This window comes from Capra hircus, chromosome 6, assembly GCF_001704415.2.
Source record: "Capra hircus breed San Clemente chromosome 6, ASM170441v1, whole genome shotgun sequence".
NCBI lineage: Eukaryota > Metazoa > Chordata > Mammalia > Artiodactyla > Bovidae > Capra > Capra hircus.
Window position 1 is genome coordinate 71103699 of NC_030813.1, and position 18892 is coordinate 71122590.

Sequence of the window (18892 nt, forward strand, 5' to 3'; positions counted from 1 at the left end):
CAATGCTATTTTCTCAAATCATCCCACCCTCGCCTTCTCCCACAGAGTCCAAAAGTCTGTTCTTTACATCTGTGTTTCTTTTGCTGTCTCGCCTATAGGGTCATTGTTACCATCTTTCTAAATTCCATACATATGCGTTAATATATTGTATTGGTGTTTTTCTTTCTGACTTACTTCACTCTGTATAATAGGCTCCAGTTTCATCCAAAAATATGGAACACTTCATAAATTTGCGTGTCATCCTTGTGCAGGGGCCATACTAATTTTCTCTGTATCGTTCCAATTTTAGTATATATGCTGCTGAAGCGAGCACTCTACAACATATTTTTGTAATACATCTTATTTTGGGTTGGTCTTGATACCAACTGGAGTCTGAGGAATTGCAAATTTCTCCACAAGCCTAGTGGAAGATGTTTCTAATGGGTCCTAAAATATTTACTGTGAGTTTCAGCACTTGAATCATCTTCTGGGATTAAAACCTAAACCCATTATTTCTTCCTAACTGTACAGTTTTGTACAAATCAGTGAACCTGCCAAAACTTCTATTTTCTCATCTATGAACTGGTGATAATGTTAGTACTTGGCTCTTAGGCTTGTTATGAAAACTATGTTTTTATAAACTGCTTTGTAACCAGCCTTTGTACCGTCAGGTGGCTCAGACGGTAAAGCATCTGCCTACAATGTGGGAGACCCAGGTTTGATCCTTGGGTCGGGAAGATCCCCTGGAGAAGGAAATGGCAACCCACTCCAGTACTCTTGCCTGGAGAACCCCATGGATTGGAGGCGCCTGGAGGGCTATAGTCCATGGGGTCGCAAAAAGTCAGACACGACTGAGCAACTTCACTCACTTCACTTGTACCCAGCCTAGCACAGGACTAAGTTCCTAATAATTTACTGATTAATATTGTTTCTGTTATTTCTATGAAATCAGTGGAGGTTATGAGGAGGTGCCACTGGTACTTGAGAGGAGGGCCATTTAGTAGCTACTTGCCCAGAAATGAGACTTTGACTCTCCTTCCAACAGATGCAGCTTTATTTTATTTCTTTAGCATAAGGGAACTTTTTTTTTTTTACATTTATTTTTTATTTATTTATTTGACTGTGCCAGGTCTTACTTGCAATACATGAACCCTTAGTTGCAGCATGCAGGATCTAGTTCCCTAACCAGGGATGGACTCTGAGCCCCCTGCATTGGGACCATGCAATCTTAGCCACTGGACCACCAAGAAGTGCCCAGATTCAGATTTAATGGCCTTGCCAGGCATCCACACCTGGCCATTTTGGAGGGCACTTGACCTTCACCAGGATCACCTGGCAACCTAATGCCACAGTGCCAAAGCCTGTGTTAGCAGGAGACACTGAGCAAGCTGGCTGCCACATGGAACAGTGATGGGACTTCAAAGCCTCTCTCAGAGATGACTCTCACCCTGCCAATATAAGGGAAACAAATTGGTCCTTGGTGGCTGTGGCTGCCCCAGGTCCTTCCTCCTCAGGGGCTTCATGGTTGCTGAAACTGCAGAAAGCTCAGCCTCTTGATCCATTATCTGTCACCATTCTAATGATCTGGCAGGAAAAGATACCTGCCCTCAGTCCCCCTGGGACAGACGCACATTCATTTATGAGCCAGCAGAGCACCCCTTCCTCACAACTTAATATGTTTAACAGCTAATTGCATCTGTGTAGGGATTACACTTTACATTGTGCAGCTTTATGGAAACAAACTCCGGGCTTCCTCAGATTCCCCTAAACAACTCCTTATCTTGGAGAGTGAGATCCTTATCAGGGCCATATGTTAGAGGGCCTGGGCTGCTTCCAAATGACCCCAAGAGAGTCTGGGGCCTCATCAGGCTGCAGGGGACTGAATAGAGTCACAACCTGAACCAGCTCAGAGCCCCAAGCCAAGGGAGGAGCTTCTTCCCTGCCTTCTGTCCTGCATAAACCTGTCGAAGGCCACTCAGGACCGGGGTGGCCCACATCAGCTCCTCTCCCCAGGTGATTTCCTGTACTGTCAAAGTCTGGGGGATTCATGAGCACCTCATGCAAAAATCACAGTGAAGCCTCTGCCTGTTCCTGGGGTGCTGTGGAAGCACTAACACATGGCTTTTTAACTCACTTAGGAGCTAATCCCTCTAACCCGTGAGGAAACTAGTTAACACTAATGGCTTCCTTTTGCCAAGATGGCAAGGTGGGCTCCAACCAGAGAACCAACTTTTTTCACACAGTTATCACAAGTCTTGGGAGATTCCTGGCCTTGGCAGACACTAAAAACACTCCTTCCCCTGGGTTATAACAATTCAGTGAGAGACCTTGTCTTAAGGAACTCCTGGGGGAGGGGGGTCGGCAGAGCGCAAAGAGCAGGAAACGTCTCCCAGTGAGAGAAGCCTGGAGCCAGAGGGGCCCTGCTGGAGTTTTCCAGCCTGTGACTCACGGGGCTACTTCCCTACTTGACCTGGCCTGGACTCCTGCTCCTCGGCCAGTGTGTCTCAGAGCCTCTTCCTGTCTCCATTCCGCCCAGGCCCCTGAACAAAGCAGAAGTCTGGAATCCACAGCAAGGACTGAAGTGTTATGTATACAGTTGGGCGTCATCTGTGGAAGCAGCTCTTTTGAAAACAGAAAATAACTTCCCTACCCTGAGAAGAACTTGTTGAGCTCTTAGAAGTGTCTACTTTAACAGTTGGAGACTGAAACCTTGATTATCATCTCTTGAAAAAAGAAGACCTAGTACATTCTTTTTCATTGATTCACGGCAATAAGTAAGGCACTTGTTGAGCACTTAGGTGCCAGGCACTGTACTAAATGCTTTACATCTATTACTTTATTTAATACTCACCACAACCTTTTGAGGTCTGTACTGTTGTTATCTCCATTGCATGACTGAGGAAACGGAGGTTCAGAGAGCCTTGTACATGTACTTTTTACGTGATCATTTAGCTACTACATGGTGGAGCCAGGATACAAACACGGGTCTGTCTTATTCAAGCACTCAACTTCTTTGTCTGTAATATTCTGGGCAGAAAGGGAACTTGGAGACCAGCTGAGTCAATTGGTACTCTGATCCTCAACTCTTATAACTCCTTAACTCCTTTCCAACAACCTCACAGAACAGTCTCTGCTTACTACCCAAAAGGAAGACCCTGGGAGGCACAAAGGAAAGAGCATTAGACATCAGATGACCCAGGGTCTGCTGTTCTCATGGTTTTTATCCATTGGTCTAATTGCCATTTGGAAACACAGAAGAATGTCAGAATACTCTCCATGGACACCTCTTCATATATGAAAAGAGAGCCCTTGCTTAGCCCCTTCCGTCTTCTCCAGTCCAGCTTGTTCCAGTTTGCCAGCCGTTCTGTAAGTAAGGCCGGCGCAGGCACTGTCAAGTTAGAGTTAAGTTGGTCTCATCAACTTGGAGACAGTGGGAACCCTCCCTTCTTTATCTCCCCGTACTCACCTAGTTATACAACTTAAAATTTCCTCACCTCTTTGGAAACCCCAACATACCCTGAAAATGCAGTCAACAAAAGTCCTTAAGGTGTTTTGCTCTTGCTGATGCTTAGGAAAGCAAGCTAAAATGCCAAAACTCAATTTGCAGAGAGTCAATTGGCTAAAGTTCTATCTACCAAATGATAGATTTTATCATTGCATTCCACAGATACTGAGTACCTACCACTGTCTGGACATTGTTCTAAACACTGAAGATGAAGCAATGAACAAAATAGACAGAAATTCTTGTCCTGATGAAACTAACATTCTTACTATAATGGAATTGCTCCAGCCACCTTTAAGTTCTTCTGATTGCTTTGAAGGTCACTTCACAATACCTCAATGGGCATATGAGCATTCATCTAGTATTTCTAGCAGTCAAAAAGAAAAATTCAGCATTTCACATCAGTGTGATTAGTTTGGATTCCTTTACAGAATTTACATATAAATGGCAAATAAATATTATAATTTTATGCCAAAACTGATGAATTTGAATGAATCATTGAAAATGATTAAATGTATTCATGGGAAATGTAAGCCTATGTCCATCAATTTCTGAAAAATTGAAGTTTCCATAAAATTCTTTTATGAAGATAGAGTGAAAACCAATCCATTACAACTTCACAGAAATTGTCACTACAAATTGAGGTAAACTTTGTAGATAATTTTTTAAATTTGGGGGCTTGTTGATAATTTCTTTTCACTTTTTCAAGATTTTATTTTTTAGAACAGCTTTAGATTTACAGGAACACTGCAGAGAAAGAACAGAGTTCTTCTATACCCCATCCCCTGGTGCTATTTCTTCCATTATTATTTTTTTTAATTTTAAAATCTTTAATTCTTACATGCGTTCCCAAACATGAACCCCCCTCCCACCTCCCTCCCCATAACATCTCTCTGGGTCATCCCCATGCACCAGCCCCAAGCATGCTGTATGCTGCGTCAGACATAGACTGGCGATTCGATTCTTACATGATAGTATACATGTTAGAATGCCATTCTCCCAAATCATCCCTCCCTCTCCCTCTCCCTCTGAGTCCAAAAGTCCGTTATACACATCTGTGTCTTTTTTCCTGTCTTGCACACAGGGTCGTCATTGCCATCTTTCTAAATTCCATATATATGTGTTAGTATACTGTATTGGTGTTTTTCTTTCTGACTTACTTCACTCTGTATAATCGGCTCCAGTTTCATCCATCTCATCAGAACTGATTCAAATGAATTCTTTTTAATGGCTGAGTAATACTCCATTGTGTATATGTACCAATGCTGCTGATGGACATCTAGGTTGTTTCCATGTCCTGGCTATTATAAACAGTGCTGCGATGAACATGGGGGTACATGTGTCTCCATTATTTTTTAATAATTTTTTAACTTTTTATTTTTTACTGCAGTATAGCTGATTAACAAACAATTTTGTGATAGTTTCAAGTAAAGAGTGAAAGGACTCAGTCATACATATACATAGAACTTGATGAGTTAATTATTAGGTAAACCAAGTATCTGACAAACTGATTCTTAGCAAATTGATCACTGGTTAGCTGATTTGGGGCAAACTGATATTTGTAAACCAATGTAAAGTTATGCTAAACTGTGGTACCCCGTCCCAAAATATGTGCAGAAAAATAAAATTAATTTATTTGCGTCTCTGACCAGTGAGTTTTTCTGAATCCTGACTCTGTCACACTTTGGTCTTCCCAAGCACTTGTTATCCAGCAATTTGTTCCTCATGCTGAGTCCTTATGCCAGTCTTCAAATCCAGGGGACCAGGGATGGCAGAAAATTCCACTGGACGCTTCCATCTAGTTTGTCAATGGTAAGTTAATTAGCAATCTCTGAATCATTCAACATGCTATAAATTTAACTTCCCTATCGCCAGCATCATCATAGGAAAATAATTACCTTTATTAAACACTTTCCACTTATCAGGCAGTATGGTGGATGTCTTATATACATACATCATTTAATCCTCATCAGGCTGAGGAAAGGGAGACTCAAAGCAGTTAAGTAATTTGCATGAGACCATACAGCTAGTAAGTAACACACTTTCTTCCCTCTGGCAATCCGATGTTTATTGTTACACCAAGCTTTTACATTTAATCAAAATGGTTTTATTTTATAGATAAAGCTGCCTGAAAGATGGGAATCCTGAAGGCAACCATATATTAACTGAGACAGTCTTCTCCTGGTGGCTCAGTGGTAACAAATCCACCTGCCAATACAGCAGACACAGGTTCAATCTCTGGTCTAGGAAGATCCCACATGCTGCGGAGTAACTAAGCCTGTGCACCACAACCATTGAGCTGTGCTCTAGAGCTGGGAAATGCAACTACTGGAGCCCGCATGCCCAAGAGCCTGGCTCTGCAACAGAAGAAGCCACTACAATGAGAAGCTCAAGCACCTCAACTAGAGAAAAGCTCATGCAGCAACAAAGACCCAGCACAGTCAAACATAAGTAAAATTATATTAAAAAAAAACTAAGACACTTAAAGGTACCAGACTACCTTCACATGTATCTTTTCTTTGGTTTTGATTTATCAGAAGACAAGTCGGTGCACTGCCTTCCATCAGGATTCCATCCTGATTCCCATCCCAAATATGAGCATGTCCTCAGGATATAAGTAGACAAGATCTAATCCTGGCATGACCTTGCCTCCTGGGGCTTCAAATTTTAACTGCCAGTCTTCACTTGTAACCTGGTGATGATCGCACCTAACATAAGGGCCATGACAAGGATTTAATGAGATAGTATATGTGGAGTGAATAGTTCAATGCCTGGCATATGGTAGACAATCAACAATCAAGGTTATTTCTCTGTCTTTCAGGCTACTCAGGTCTGAGTGGCTGCAGAGCTAATTGAAATGTTTATCACCATGAAACAGAAACAATGAAATTGGAATCCCTAATATACGTTTATCTAAAAACTCTATTAAACTTGCTCTAATATATATATGTCATCCGAAATTAATACTTATTGGTACTTCCTTTTAAAGTGAACATTGCCAATTCTGTAAGTTCTGACTCAGGAATGGTTCCTGGCATGACATTTTTTTTTCTTGTTCATCAGTCAGAGAAGCAATAAGCTCTCCTGCAGTGCCGAAGACTACAAGAGTGAAAGCTGGGCAGAACACTGAAATTTACCGATAAATGAGGTGATAAGGGAAGAATGAGGATCTTTTTTTCTGTCTTCATGACAGGTCCTCAAGGCAATTTGCCAACCATATTAGACAGCAGAGGTGGGGGCGGGGGAGAAGGTATAGAAATGTATCATGATCTATTCAGAGTGATGAACTAAAAGAAAATTCTATTTCTCTTGACTTCAGGTATATGCTGCTTAAAAGATTCTCAAGTTGGTTTATACAGGAGCACACTTTGATTTGTAAAACAGATATATTTATGAAATGTTGTACCTTACCTGATAGCATTTTGAAATACCCAAGGGGAAGTCACTGTATACAGCAATCCCTACTGAAGAATTCCTAGTAAAACTAATGGCAGTGATGGAATTTACTCTTTCTGTACTTCGAATGTTCACTAACTGGAAAAGTTTAAAATGTGGAAGATTAGTATAAAGGTCAAACAATGTTAGTTATGACAAAACAAAAGATTCCTTCTGTGTTGCCATACAATGCCGGCCAACGTGGAATTCTTTCGAATGCATTATCAGAATCTCCTCTTGCTATATAAGTGAAATGCAAATTTTTCAACACGAGGTGAACCAGACCAAGAAAAGCCTCATTCTCCCAACTTGCTGTCAAAGAGCTTCTTACCTGATTTTTGCCATGAGCATTCTGACTCTAAAGTCAGGATAAGTTCCCCCACGGTAGAATCTATGTATTATAATACCTAGAAATGTCCTTGAATTCAGATCTTTGTTCAAAAATGACTGAAAGAAGAATGAGCCAATAATGAGAAATATGCTCAATTGGTTAAAGGGATACCACAAGAATATGTAGAGAATTCTGGGATAAGATTGAAATTCCTCCTTTCCAGGGTTCTGCTAATAACTTTTAACCCAAGCAGCTAAGAAGACAGTTCTGACCACTAACTGTTAAGGTGCCTGGCACATAGTAAGTCCCTAACAAACATTTGTAGAAACCATCAATGAGCTCCTTTAATGTCTCCTACATGGGCTTGCCGCCACGTCTACACTGTGATGCTTATATCTTGCTTTAGAGTCTCTATTAGTTAAATGGGTTAATATTAATAAACTCTTTTCAAAACAGCATCTGGCACAATGTAGCATTTTTAAAGTACAGTTAAATACAAACAAACCAATGTTACTTACTTATAATTGAGTATTAAAGGCTGAGTCTTTGGTCCTGATTTCTCTGGAAGGCCTGCTTTCCCACTGGTGGTGGTGATGAAGTCGCTCAGTCGTGTCCAACTCTTTATGACCCCATGGACTGTAACCTACTAGGCTTCTCCGTCCATGGGATTCTCCAGGCAAGAATACTGGAGTGGATTGCAATTTCCCTCTCCAGGGGATCTTCCCAACCCAGGGACCGAACCCAGGTCTCCCGCATTGTAGACAGACGCTTTAACCTCTGAGCCACCAGGGAAGCCCTACAGGCTGCCAGTTTTCTCGTTAGCTTAGGCAATGAATGTGGAATGCTGTTGCCCACTGTGCATCCAGCCTGAATTGTCAACATTGGGTCTGGGCTTTCATAAGCCCATTTCTGCTCTTTCTGTGGCAATGAACAGAATGTTTTCAATCCCCTTTGTCATGATAAGTCATTTTGGCTTAACGAGATTCCCTATGCAAAGCACCAGGCTCCCATGAAATCTCTCTTCCTAACAATGGCTCAGAGGGTTCTTGATGAGTCATTTCTTACCCCATAACCTGTGAAAGGCGCATGGGATCAGAGTCAGTCAGTGCTACTATCCTTCCCACTGAAGAACTCAACCCCCTTTCCTGTGTTTATTCCCCCCAAATATTACTCCTTGAAGAAGGGAGAGGACAAAGAGCAACGAATGGGACAGAACTGGAGCAGAGGTCAGCTTCTCATTCCCTGCCTTTTTCTTTTTGTAGTGCGTCTAAAAGTGGAGTCCTTCAAACAATCCAAGTATAGGGGTATGCTGTCGCCAGTTACTAGTAAGTATGCTGCCATAGGTTCTAAAGTATTTAGTGTAAACAAAACGTGAGACTAACATAAAAAGAAAAAACCGTAAGTTTTCATTCTTTTATTTTTAAACCAAAAACTATGAAACTACCTAATGTAATGCTGTTCTATAGGCATCAAGAAATTACAGAAAGGTCACATACTGTGCTGTAAAAAAAAAAACAAAAACCTAAGATACAATTTGATGTCTTCTCATTAACATTCACTCGTCACATATCTGTCACAGTTTACTGTAATCCTCGTCTTATCAATAGTCTTCCTTAGAATAAGTCTTCCCTAACTCAGAGCTCTTTCTTATCTCTGAGTCAGACCTCAGCTGAGTCTGTTATGCTCTACCACTTCAGCTCCAGAACTTCAGGCTAACTTGACTGTTATATTTCTCTCCAAGTTGCTACTTCAGATTTTTCTTCTTCTTTTCATTCTGATCAAAACCAGAGTAAATGTCTTTAGTTTACCTGTTTAACCTCTATTACGTAGAAGCATTCTGTAACTTTCCCCCAAAAACATCAGGCTTAAAATTACTTTCACAAAGACTGCGCAGATTTTTACTTATGTCTAAACCCTTTTGTGGGAGAGACTCATGTAGAAAACACAATTTTATAAAAACAGATTGGAAGTCCCTTTAATCTGTGCTCACTCCTTACCTGAAAGCCTGGGCACGATATGCCTACTACCCCTATGGGACAAGGGCACACAAATGTGAAAAGTTGTATATTAAGAGCTACTCTCTGATTATATGCCAATTAAAAAAAAATAGAGAAATTTGTTTTTTAAAGAGAGCTACTCTCTGAAAGGCATTAGCTTTGGGTTTGCTACATTTTACAATCAAGGTGATAAATATCTGAGTGAGACTTCTAAGACACACTAGGGCAGACAGGAAAACTGGGCTAACTACAAAGTGATGGGTTTTAGATTTTTACTTTTCTTCTTTCATTGAAACAAAGGAATATGCATTGATAAGAAAAGCTACTTTATGGGTAATGAACTTAAACCTCCCACCACTCTCCTCTCTCCTGTGGTGTGTTTGGGGAGAAAGGCTGCTGGTGGTGGGGGAGGTGGGAAGGTTGAGAGGAGAGGAAGTTTAGCGGAAAGAGAGAAACAGAAGGTGAAAGGACAGGGGTTTGAGAGGAGGGAGAAGAGCAAAGCAAGTCAATGGAGAAAATGAGAGCGGCCAGGAGCCAAGGGGAGACAGCGTGGCCTCACCTAAAACACACCAAACGTCTCCAGTGAAAATTTTGAAAATAAGGCCATGCAGGAAGCACTTTTAAACGCTACAAGGTTCTTTTCAATACAGGGGCAAATGAGGAGAGAAAACGAGCTAAGAACAAGGGGCATGGGAAACAGAAGAAGGAAGGGGAGGGCTAAACCTCCCCTCCGGATTATTCTGAGTTGCTGAAAGCATTTCTTTATCAAGTGTGAAGTTTCAACTGAATCCAAACCCCTGGCACTGAAACAGTGCCAGGGGCCGCTTATGAGAAACAAAATCTCTTTTTCTTAAAATGAAGAAAATTCTGTTTTTCTGTGAGGTCTTTTCCATCTTGAATAGCCTAGACTCTCCTTCCATTCATTTACTGGACAACATTGTAACAATAGGAAAGATAAGACCAGACCTGATCTACAGATTAGCATCTCTAAGAAGACCCTGCCTCCCTAACTCCAGCCAATGGCTCAACCTGTAAGTGCAGTGCCCAGGAGCCACACAAACCTGGAACTGCCCTCTTTTCCATCATAAAGTTGTACAGAACGTCTGAGTGAAATGATAGGGTATGAAAAATGTACAATGTGTATTTCCCCAACCACAGGGGAAAAGAGATATATTTAATAAATGACGCTGCTACAACTGCTTGAAGGAAACAAAGCTAGATCCCTACCTCAGTCCATTGTTGTTGCTGTTCAGTAGCTAAGTCAGGTCCAACTCTGTGACCCCATGGCTGGCAGCACGCCAGGCTCTCCTGTCCTTCATGTCTCCTGGAGCTTGCTCAACTTCATGTCCATTGAGTCGATGATGCTACCTAACCATCTCATCCTCACTCTCAAATCCCCAAAGGATTTCAATGTAATAAAAGAAAAAAGACAATTAAGAGTTGTGCATTATTTTAGAATTGGGAAGATCTTCCTCAATATGATTTTTAAAACTTAGAAGACATTTAAAAATATACATAGGCATATTTTTTGACTATATAAACATTTCAAAATCTTTTATGAAAAAAATCCCTTTGAATAGGACTACTCTTCAGTGGCAATAATCTTTAGATAACTCTACTCACTGAATTCAAGCGAAAGTAATCACTCAAAATGGCAATGTTGGATCAGAGGTTCTGACACTGTAAGGATGGTGTGTGTTAGTCACACTGTAGTGTCCGACTCTTTGTGACCCCATGGACTGTAGCCCACCAGTCTTCTCTGTCCGTGGAGTTTCCAGGCAAGAATACTGGAGAGGGTTGCCATTCCCTTCTCCAGGGGATCTTCCTGACCCAGGGATCAAATCTACGTCTCCTGCACTGCAGGCAGCTTTTTGCTGTCTGAGCCACCAGGGAAGCCCCGTAAGGAGAGAGTAAAGCGTTATTGAAAACTATAAAAACGCTCCAAGCTTCCCTGCACTGCTGGGTCTGGTCACCTTCCTCAGATATCTCGGTCCCTGATTTTCATGGTTGGCTGTTCTGAGAGGCACGGGGGTTACTAGAGAGCCAGAAATGCTGTTAGAGTACTTATCACGTATCTCTCAGTCCATGCTTTAAGAATCTCAAAAGTGCTCAGAATTTAACAAGAGTATGTGTGTGTGTGAATTATTTGTGCTATGGAGAAGAGGGGGAGAAGCAATTATACCTCAAGCCAGAAATATTCACCCTCAAGACAGCTGTGATGGTATTATACCATTGTATTTTTTTAAACTAAGAATACATTTGTTTATAAAGTATATAAGCATTTTATGAAAATATCCTTTATAAGAAGAGTAAGAGAACAAGCAAAAATAAAAAACAGCCACAGGAAACGCTGTCGGACTCTCCCTCTTCCATTTTAGAAGTGAGGGAAATGGTGGGTATAGTGATGCAACCTTGCAAAGGATTCCTTCAGGTTTTTCACTTTTTTTTTTTTTAATAAAATGGCATCAATTGCTAAAAGCATTATGACCTTTGTTATGCTACATAATACTGATACAAAATGTGAATAGTACAAAGTTCGTTATATATAATATAAGGTTTTAATATATTACATTTGTTTCTACATAAACAGACTATAAATATATGTGCCATAGCATGTTTTATAGTCATTGCTCCCAGCTTCTCATACTATGGTACCAAACAGAAAATACATCTTTTTTAAAAAGAAAAGAATAAGGGCAGAACCAGTAGAAAGAGCTTTACATGTTAAAAGTCTAAATAATACAATAGGTATTGTTATAACTTGAGCTACAAGGTAATTTTGAAATCTGGCTAAGAATTACTCAGAGAGTGAACAAACCAAATCATATTTTACTAGGACATACAGGTCAAATGACTAGAATACTGACTGGCTGGGAGCGGGCAGGTGGGGAAGGGACAGTCAGGAAAATACTGAAGGGAGGGGGGAAGACTCGGAGAGGGGAGAAGGCATAAGAGAGTAAAATCCTTCCTGAAGCTTTGACACCACAGCTCCACACCGAATCTACTGCATTCAGGCTCAGACATATCACATCAAGACAGATAGGTAGGTGTCCATCCAGAAGAAACCAGAAGCTGGTTCACACAGTCAGAAATCCTCAACGTGACACGGAGCCTCCGTCTGAGTGTCCTTTTCTGTGGCATCCTGAGTAAAGGATCAGTCTCGAGACAAGGAGCCAGAGCTGCCTCATTTCCTTCCTGGGCCTTGGCCAGGAGACACGTAAGAGAACGGAAGGATCTCTCATTAGGAGTCGGAAACAGCACAAGGAACTCTCATTTAGCCCAAATGGGAAGAGCACGCAACCTTCTAAAACCAGTCACCTTGTCTGAAGCCTTTACATTTCCTCACAAACCCTATGTCCACCACCTCCACACCAGAGCCAACACAAGGCATGCGCAGGTTCCAGGGCACTCCCAAAGCAAGTCAGCGTCTTCCTTTCCATCAGTCCAAACCCCACAGGCAAGACGTGGCTCCAACAAGCAAAGCTTCCTAGATGGATTTAGCTCTAAAGGTCTTTCACGTCTTCAACACCTAAAGCACTTCCATTGCCTGGTTTGTCTTCTAGTTTAATGAGGTGTCCGCTCCCCAGGCGCTGCCACTTCTGAGGGTGAAGTCGTTTCTTGAACTCCTTTTGCTGCAACCCTTGGGGCAACCCAGGGTAGGGTGCATCCACCATGCTTTTCAAATGAATGAAAAAAGAATGAGGCCAACATGGGGAGAAGACACAAACACATTCTTGGGTCGCAAGCATCTCAGGAAATGCCTAGGGGACCGGCTCCCTGCAGTCTGAGGTCCTTTTTTTGAAATGAAAATCAAATGTGGCTACTTCCTGGTGGTGGAAAGAACAACACTTGAAAATCGGAGCAGCACCTCTCGTGTGATTTCCAGGACTGGGGGACGCAGGTGCCTCCTTTTAAACTGGAGGAGAGCTCAGTGTGGTCCCAGAGTCAGGCTGGAGAATCGGAGCTGCACTGCCGACCTGCGGTCCAATCTCCATCAGCTTTAAAAGTTCAGCCTCCTCGCTGGAGTACACAGTGGTGTCCGTGTCATCAGAATGGTATCCCGACTGGTAGCCGCTCGTCTGGTTTGAGCCTTCGGATGCCACAGACTCCTTGCTTTTGCTGGGCATCAGTCCACTGTGGAAGAGATGGCAACCAAATAAGTTGGCAGAGAGAAGGCAGTTCTTGTGTATCTTATCCTAACCCCATCCCCTAACCCGTGTGGGCTGTCAGTTTCCTGGAGAAACAGCCCATCCCTCCCACTTGTTAATCAACATAGCAGGTTTACTCAGACAATGTCTATTTTCAGGTACTAGGATGAAATCTGAATTTCAGATAAGTCCTCTTATTCGGGTCCAAGTCTTTCAAGCCTGAGATGAGATGAAAGGCAGTTCTTTTGGATTATGCAAAGGCTCCAACCAATGGAACCTTTTTATGGCCTTGCAGACTGACAAGTTTGTGTACAAGAATAGGAGCCAAAGGGACTCTTTCATGACGTGGGAGGAAACTGGGATGTTCTGAAAGTCCAATGGTACTTGTCACACACTGCCAAGTAGGGGATCACAAGGCCCGTGTATGGTGTTAATAAAATTCTTGAGCAACTTTAAACTTTAGTAAGCTGAAGTGTGTGTGTACAATCAAGCTAGACATGTCAAAAAACTGCTTTTTACTCATCAAAACCACATTCTTTGGAAGCATGGAGGACTGGATCACTCAGCAGCAACCAGAAAATGTTTTCAATGGCGTGGAATTGTGACAGACGGTAATCATGTCAAAGCTTAGAAAAAAGCTTAAAAAGGCCTTTTGTAGCTGGGTGTAGGCTGTGTGGAGCTTAAGTCATTCTGAAGTATAGTGATTTCGCCCCTTACTAGGTGTTTTACCAATCTATGCATGTTACAAACCAAAAACAAAACAAAAAAAAAGGGTTTTATTAACTCTATGTTCATATATGGTTTAAAAGTTATTTCAAATAACTAGAAATGTATCTTTCCTTTCAATCCAACCTCAATACAATGGACTTAGTGTCTCAGACAATGGAATGGTACATAGTCATTGCTAAGCAAATAAAATACTTTGAATCGGTAAATAAAACATATAATTGGCTCTCACAATTTCTCATCATGGGCCTAGGGCAAATGATAAAATTGCACAATGGCACATTTTAATTTTTTTTTTCTTAACATGAGCATCACTCAATAATGCAAGGGGGCTCCCATTTTATCCAACAGGTAGATTATAGGTAGATCAAAATCTTCTCAATCATACCTAGAGTGAAACTGCCAGAAAATAAATAACCATTCTACATCCCACTATTGTTATAAATACAGAGTTTCTTATTTATTAAGTTAAAAGCAGGTGGAGGTGGTTTAGTCATTAAGTCATGTCCAGCTCTTGCAACCCCAAAGACTATAGCCTGCCAGGCTCTTCTGTCCATGAGATTTTCTAGGCAAGAATACGGGAGTGGATTGCCATTTCCTTCTCCAGGGTATCTTCCCGACCCAGGAATCGAACCCAGGTCTCCTGCACTGTAAGCAAATTTTTTACTGATTGAACTACCAGAGAAGCTACAGGAAGCCAGCTGTAAAAGCAGGTACATCTATTCAAAACAACTACAAATTCCTATAGAACCATGTGGAAGATATTATACTCAGAACCAAATTCACTGTTTTCCCCACAATTAAATACTCAATAATTCAGCCAATAGTATTTAAATAACTTAAGCAAGTAGACGATGGCTTACTTAAGGACAGGTGCACCATTTCTATTCAGGTTTGAAAATTCTTCACTGTAGACTCCACAAAGATTTTAACTGTCTCAAGAGTTTTATTAAAGATCAAGCCAATGACCTTTTTGTCACTTAGCCAATATCACACAAACCATTGACCACAGCAAATATGCTCAGAAATTCCTTAGTATACATAAAATCTGGTAAAAAGCAACCAAATCCTCTTATTTCAGATTCTTTTTAGACTTGCCAGATAATGTGTTTGTTTCTGTTCTTTATTAGTTAGGTTGATGCAAATTTGCCTAACCGATAAAGATATAAAAAAAGGAAAACTCTGCATTTATGCTCAAAGTCCTACGTTCCTTCCAAAAATTCCCTTTGAAATTTGTCTTTTCTATTTGGCTGAACCTTACCTAAAAGATGGGGCTAACTTGGTTCTGTCTTCCAGGGTTTTCAGCTCTTCAGATGCAAGAACCATACCACTGTCCGTCTGGCTGTCCTTTTTAAAAGACAATGAGATGGCACAGTTGATTGAGTGTAATATACTGACCAATCACTTAATCAAACTGATTTCCTAACCCATCTCTGAGACAGCATTTTCATGTTCTGCAGAGACAGGTAAAGGTATTACAGCCAGAAACTGTACTGGCTATGAGAGGAAGCAACTGCTTCCACAATCGACCCAGGCCTGGAAGAAGAGAGGAATTCAGAAAGAAGCTAAGGAGACCCGTTTCTATCCCTCTTTCCACAATAATATTATTTACATTTCAGTGGAATTGGGCATGAAGCTCAGTTGTCTTGAACCTTAACCAGGGGCTTCACTTATGGAAAAAACAAGGTGGCCCAATAATTTCCATCACTATAATGACCCCAAGACACATACCTACAAGGGCACCCTCATAATGAGGCTCCAAGACTCTAATGCTTAGGCTAATATTTATCTAGCTAATGTTTCATCTTTGGTATTATTTCTAAGACTATTTTTAAAAGATGTACTTACATCTGGGATGACTTTTACTTCTGGTTCTTCCAACGGGATATCTTCAAATGTTTTTACACTGACGGGCCGGCTCTTTCGCTTACTGTTCTGCAGATACTGACTGCAAAAGAACAAATATTTATATTTTAGTAGTGGTATAGTTGACTGCAGATTCCACAAGTGATACCTAAGTTCATTATCTTTGAACCACAAGTTTAATAGCGACCTTCAAAACATCCTCTGGAAAAAGAAAAACAAAACAAAAATCTCTGCTAGCACACACAGAAGGCTTAATTTCCTGTGAAAGTCCATTTAAAAGTATAATATAACGGAGGGGCCTAGATGAGCCCCTTTCCTTTGAATCTTACTTCTGAGGTCCAGGGCTGGACTGAAGACAATAACAGCAGACTCAGTGGTCTGCCTACTACTTGGCTTCCCGATTGCCTGCGATTCCTCCACTAAGCTCTCAGCATATTGCCGAGTGTTTCACATCTTTCTGGCCATCTCCTAGGCAAGTTAGCTAGACAACGTCCACAGAGCAACCATTCCATGAAAGATGGGCAGAGGAAACACTCCCAGATTTCACTGGGTTCAGTAAAAGATGCTGAACCCAGCAGACTCTGGAAACCACCTTCTCCTGCTATACGTAATAGAGGCTTAATGGGTAGATGGGAGCTGAATCTCACGATCTCCTGCTTTTGGCCCCCAGAACTGGGGCAGTAGTTTGAGAATCATGAGATATTTTGCCTATTTCCAAGTTTACCATGGATTACACAGACTTGGGAAAGCCATGAATATATTTCTATGTCCCTATTTCCCCATCTTTAAGATGTACCGGCCAAAGCTTTCCTTCCCTCACTCACAAAGATATCTGGAGGATGAATGAGGTGATCAGCGGTGGGCGGTAAAGGATCTTAGAAAGAGTAATGATCCATCAACCAAAGCTTGTTTTCCTCCTTCGAATTCCAAAGACTACCAGTTTCTTTCAAGAGTCCAGAGGACAGAACATGTCAGACAGCACATCACCTGTTCCTTAGGGGTGCTTTTTCCCCTACCACGTGACTTTGGGTGAGTCGGAGTGATTTTGTGAAAATCAGCCCAAGTGGAGAGAAGCAAAGTCTTACAGCAAATTCACTCTTCACCTGAATCCCACTGTACTTCCCATCCTAGCAGCCTTCCAGATACATTGCTTATTCCTTGTGTTTTCTGTGCCCAAGTAAAGAGAGGACTCATTTGGGCAAAGGAGGATAATGGAAACCAAGTCTTCCTCCCCTGCCCGAGGAGGTTGGTTTTTCCTCTACAAAGAGAGAATGAGGTTCACCAGTGACATCCTCACTCAGGAAACCCCACGGGAAAGAGGACACAATGTATTAAAAATAAGGAGACTGAAAACCCTACTTCTCTTAGATCCAGTCCCCCAAAGTGATAGTTCTACCAAATTACTGGTACCATAGTCAATCATTCATTCACTCACTCATTCAGGAACCCTCTATTGAGACTCCCATGTGCCAGGCACTGTGTCAAATGATCCTCAACCACTGCCTCATGGCATCTCCATGGTACTTCTCTAGGTGGGTATCATGAGCCCAGCGACAGATGCGGAACTAAGACAGAAAGGTCAAGGAACTTGTCCAAAATCACATAACTAGACAACCTGGATTATCATCCTGAGGGCAATGAGCAGCCACTGAAGAATTTTAAGCATGAGATTGACAAAGTCAGAAACACCTTTTAGAAAGATGACTCTGGGTTCAGGAAGGTAAGACCAAAAATCATGAGATCAATTAGGGAGCTGTTCCACTTATCTAGGAGGAGGAAGGGCAGCTTGACCAAAAGGTGATGCCCCCAGGTCTGGAGAAGTAGACAGATTCCAGAGGTATTTGAGTTGTAGCATCAAGTAGAGTTGGTGAGCTTGGACAGTAATGCAGCTGCCTTAGAAAGGCTACTTTCCTGATTTCTGAACCCAATAATTTCAAACATTGTTCAGCCAGTCCCAGTTGACAAGGCATTTTCATTGTTGCATCTGTTCTTAACAAATCTACACAGTAGGTTTTTCTTATTTCTTATTTGGAAAAGAGGAGGTGATGGCTTAGGGAGGAAATAACTAGAATTGGAGCTCAAACTTAGGTTTCTAGAGCCCATGCAGGGTTGCTTGTGTTTGTTTTTACCTCACTCCACATTGATGCCCTTGGAATAGCATTAGGAAGGAGAAGGGAGAAAAGGGTACTGGATATAATTGTTCAGTTCTTTGTTAAGCACCTGATGTGCGTGCAGCCCTGCTCCCTTCCATGTGTGCACTGAGCGTGCAGTGATATGGAGTGGAGGAGGGGGAATGTGGGCTGTGAGACAGACAAAAGGTGAAGAAAGGACAGGTTCATTTCAAGCAGTCTAATATCAGAGCCAAATTCAGGAACATCTAGCCAGCAGGCTGTCCCTGGCATCAATCTACAAGGAGCATTTAAATCATCACTAGCAATTAACCAAAATAAGAAAAAAAAAAAAGTATGTGCCAGAACCTTTCTCTGGGAGAGAACTGAAAAGAAGTCTTTGATAAGCTGCTTGGAGTGGGAGGTGAAACTCCCAGGGGAAACAGTGGAACAACCGCAGATGGTCCCCAAACTACCCTGTAAGGAAGATGAGCCCAATTAAGATGTGTTTTCTTGCAGGAAGCATGCAAACTGGGGGCCGGAGCTGATCCACAGGGAAATTAGAGACAAAGCAGAGTCTAGACATTAGTGGTCCTCCCTCGTCACCCTTCCCCTACATACCTCTCAGCCTCTTCTCTAAATAAATGCTGAACAAATATTTTTTAAAATAGTTAATGGGGCAAAAAATCAGGAGGTTGGCTCCCACAGGGATGCCTCTGTCCTGCTTATTTATAACACAATGAAATTGAAAATTATAAGCAGGAAGAAAGTGAGAAAGACACCTCGGCTCTCCTCTTTGA

General features: G+C 41.7%; 1 protein-coding gene and 1 long non-coding RNA gene across 2 annotated transcripts in view; both read right to left on the reverse strand.

Annotated features, from left to right (window-relative positions):
* LOC106502205 lies at positions 8647–11004 on the reverse strand. The gene is made up of 2 exons (XR_001295797.2): positions 10242–11004; positions 8647–10210 (listed from the first exon to the last, which is right to left on the reverse strand). It is a non-coding gene; the product is annotated as an uncharacterized LOC106502205 (long non-coding RNA).
* KDR (kinase insert domain receptor) overlaps positions 11395–18892 on the reverse strand; it is a 46930-nt gene continuing 39432 nt past the window's right edge. Inside the window, exons 28-30 of the mRNA XM_005681629.3 lie at positions 15967–16066; positions 15380–15465; positions 11395–13378 (exon numbers count right to left, since the gene is read on the reverse strand). Coding sequence (XP_005681686.2) covers positions 13156–13378; positions 15380–15465; positions 15967–16066 — 409 coding nt within the window. The 3' untranslated portion in view covers positions 11395–13155. The remainder of the gene's footprint in view (positions 13379–15379; positions 15466–15966; positions 16067–18892) is intronic.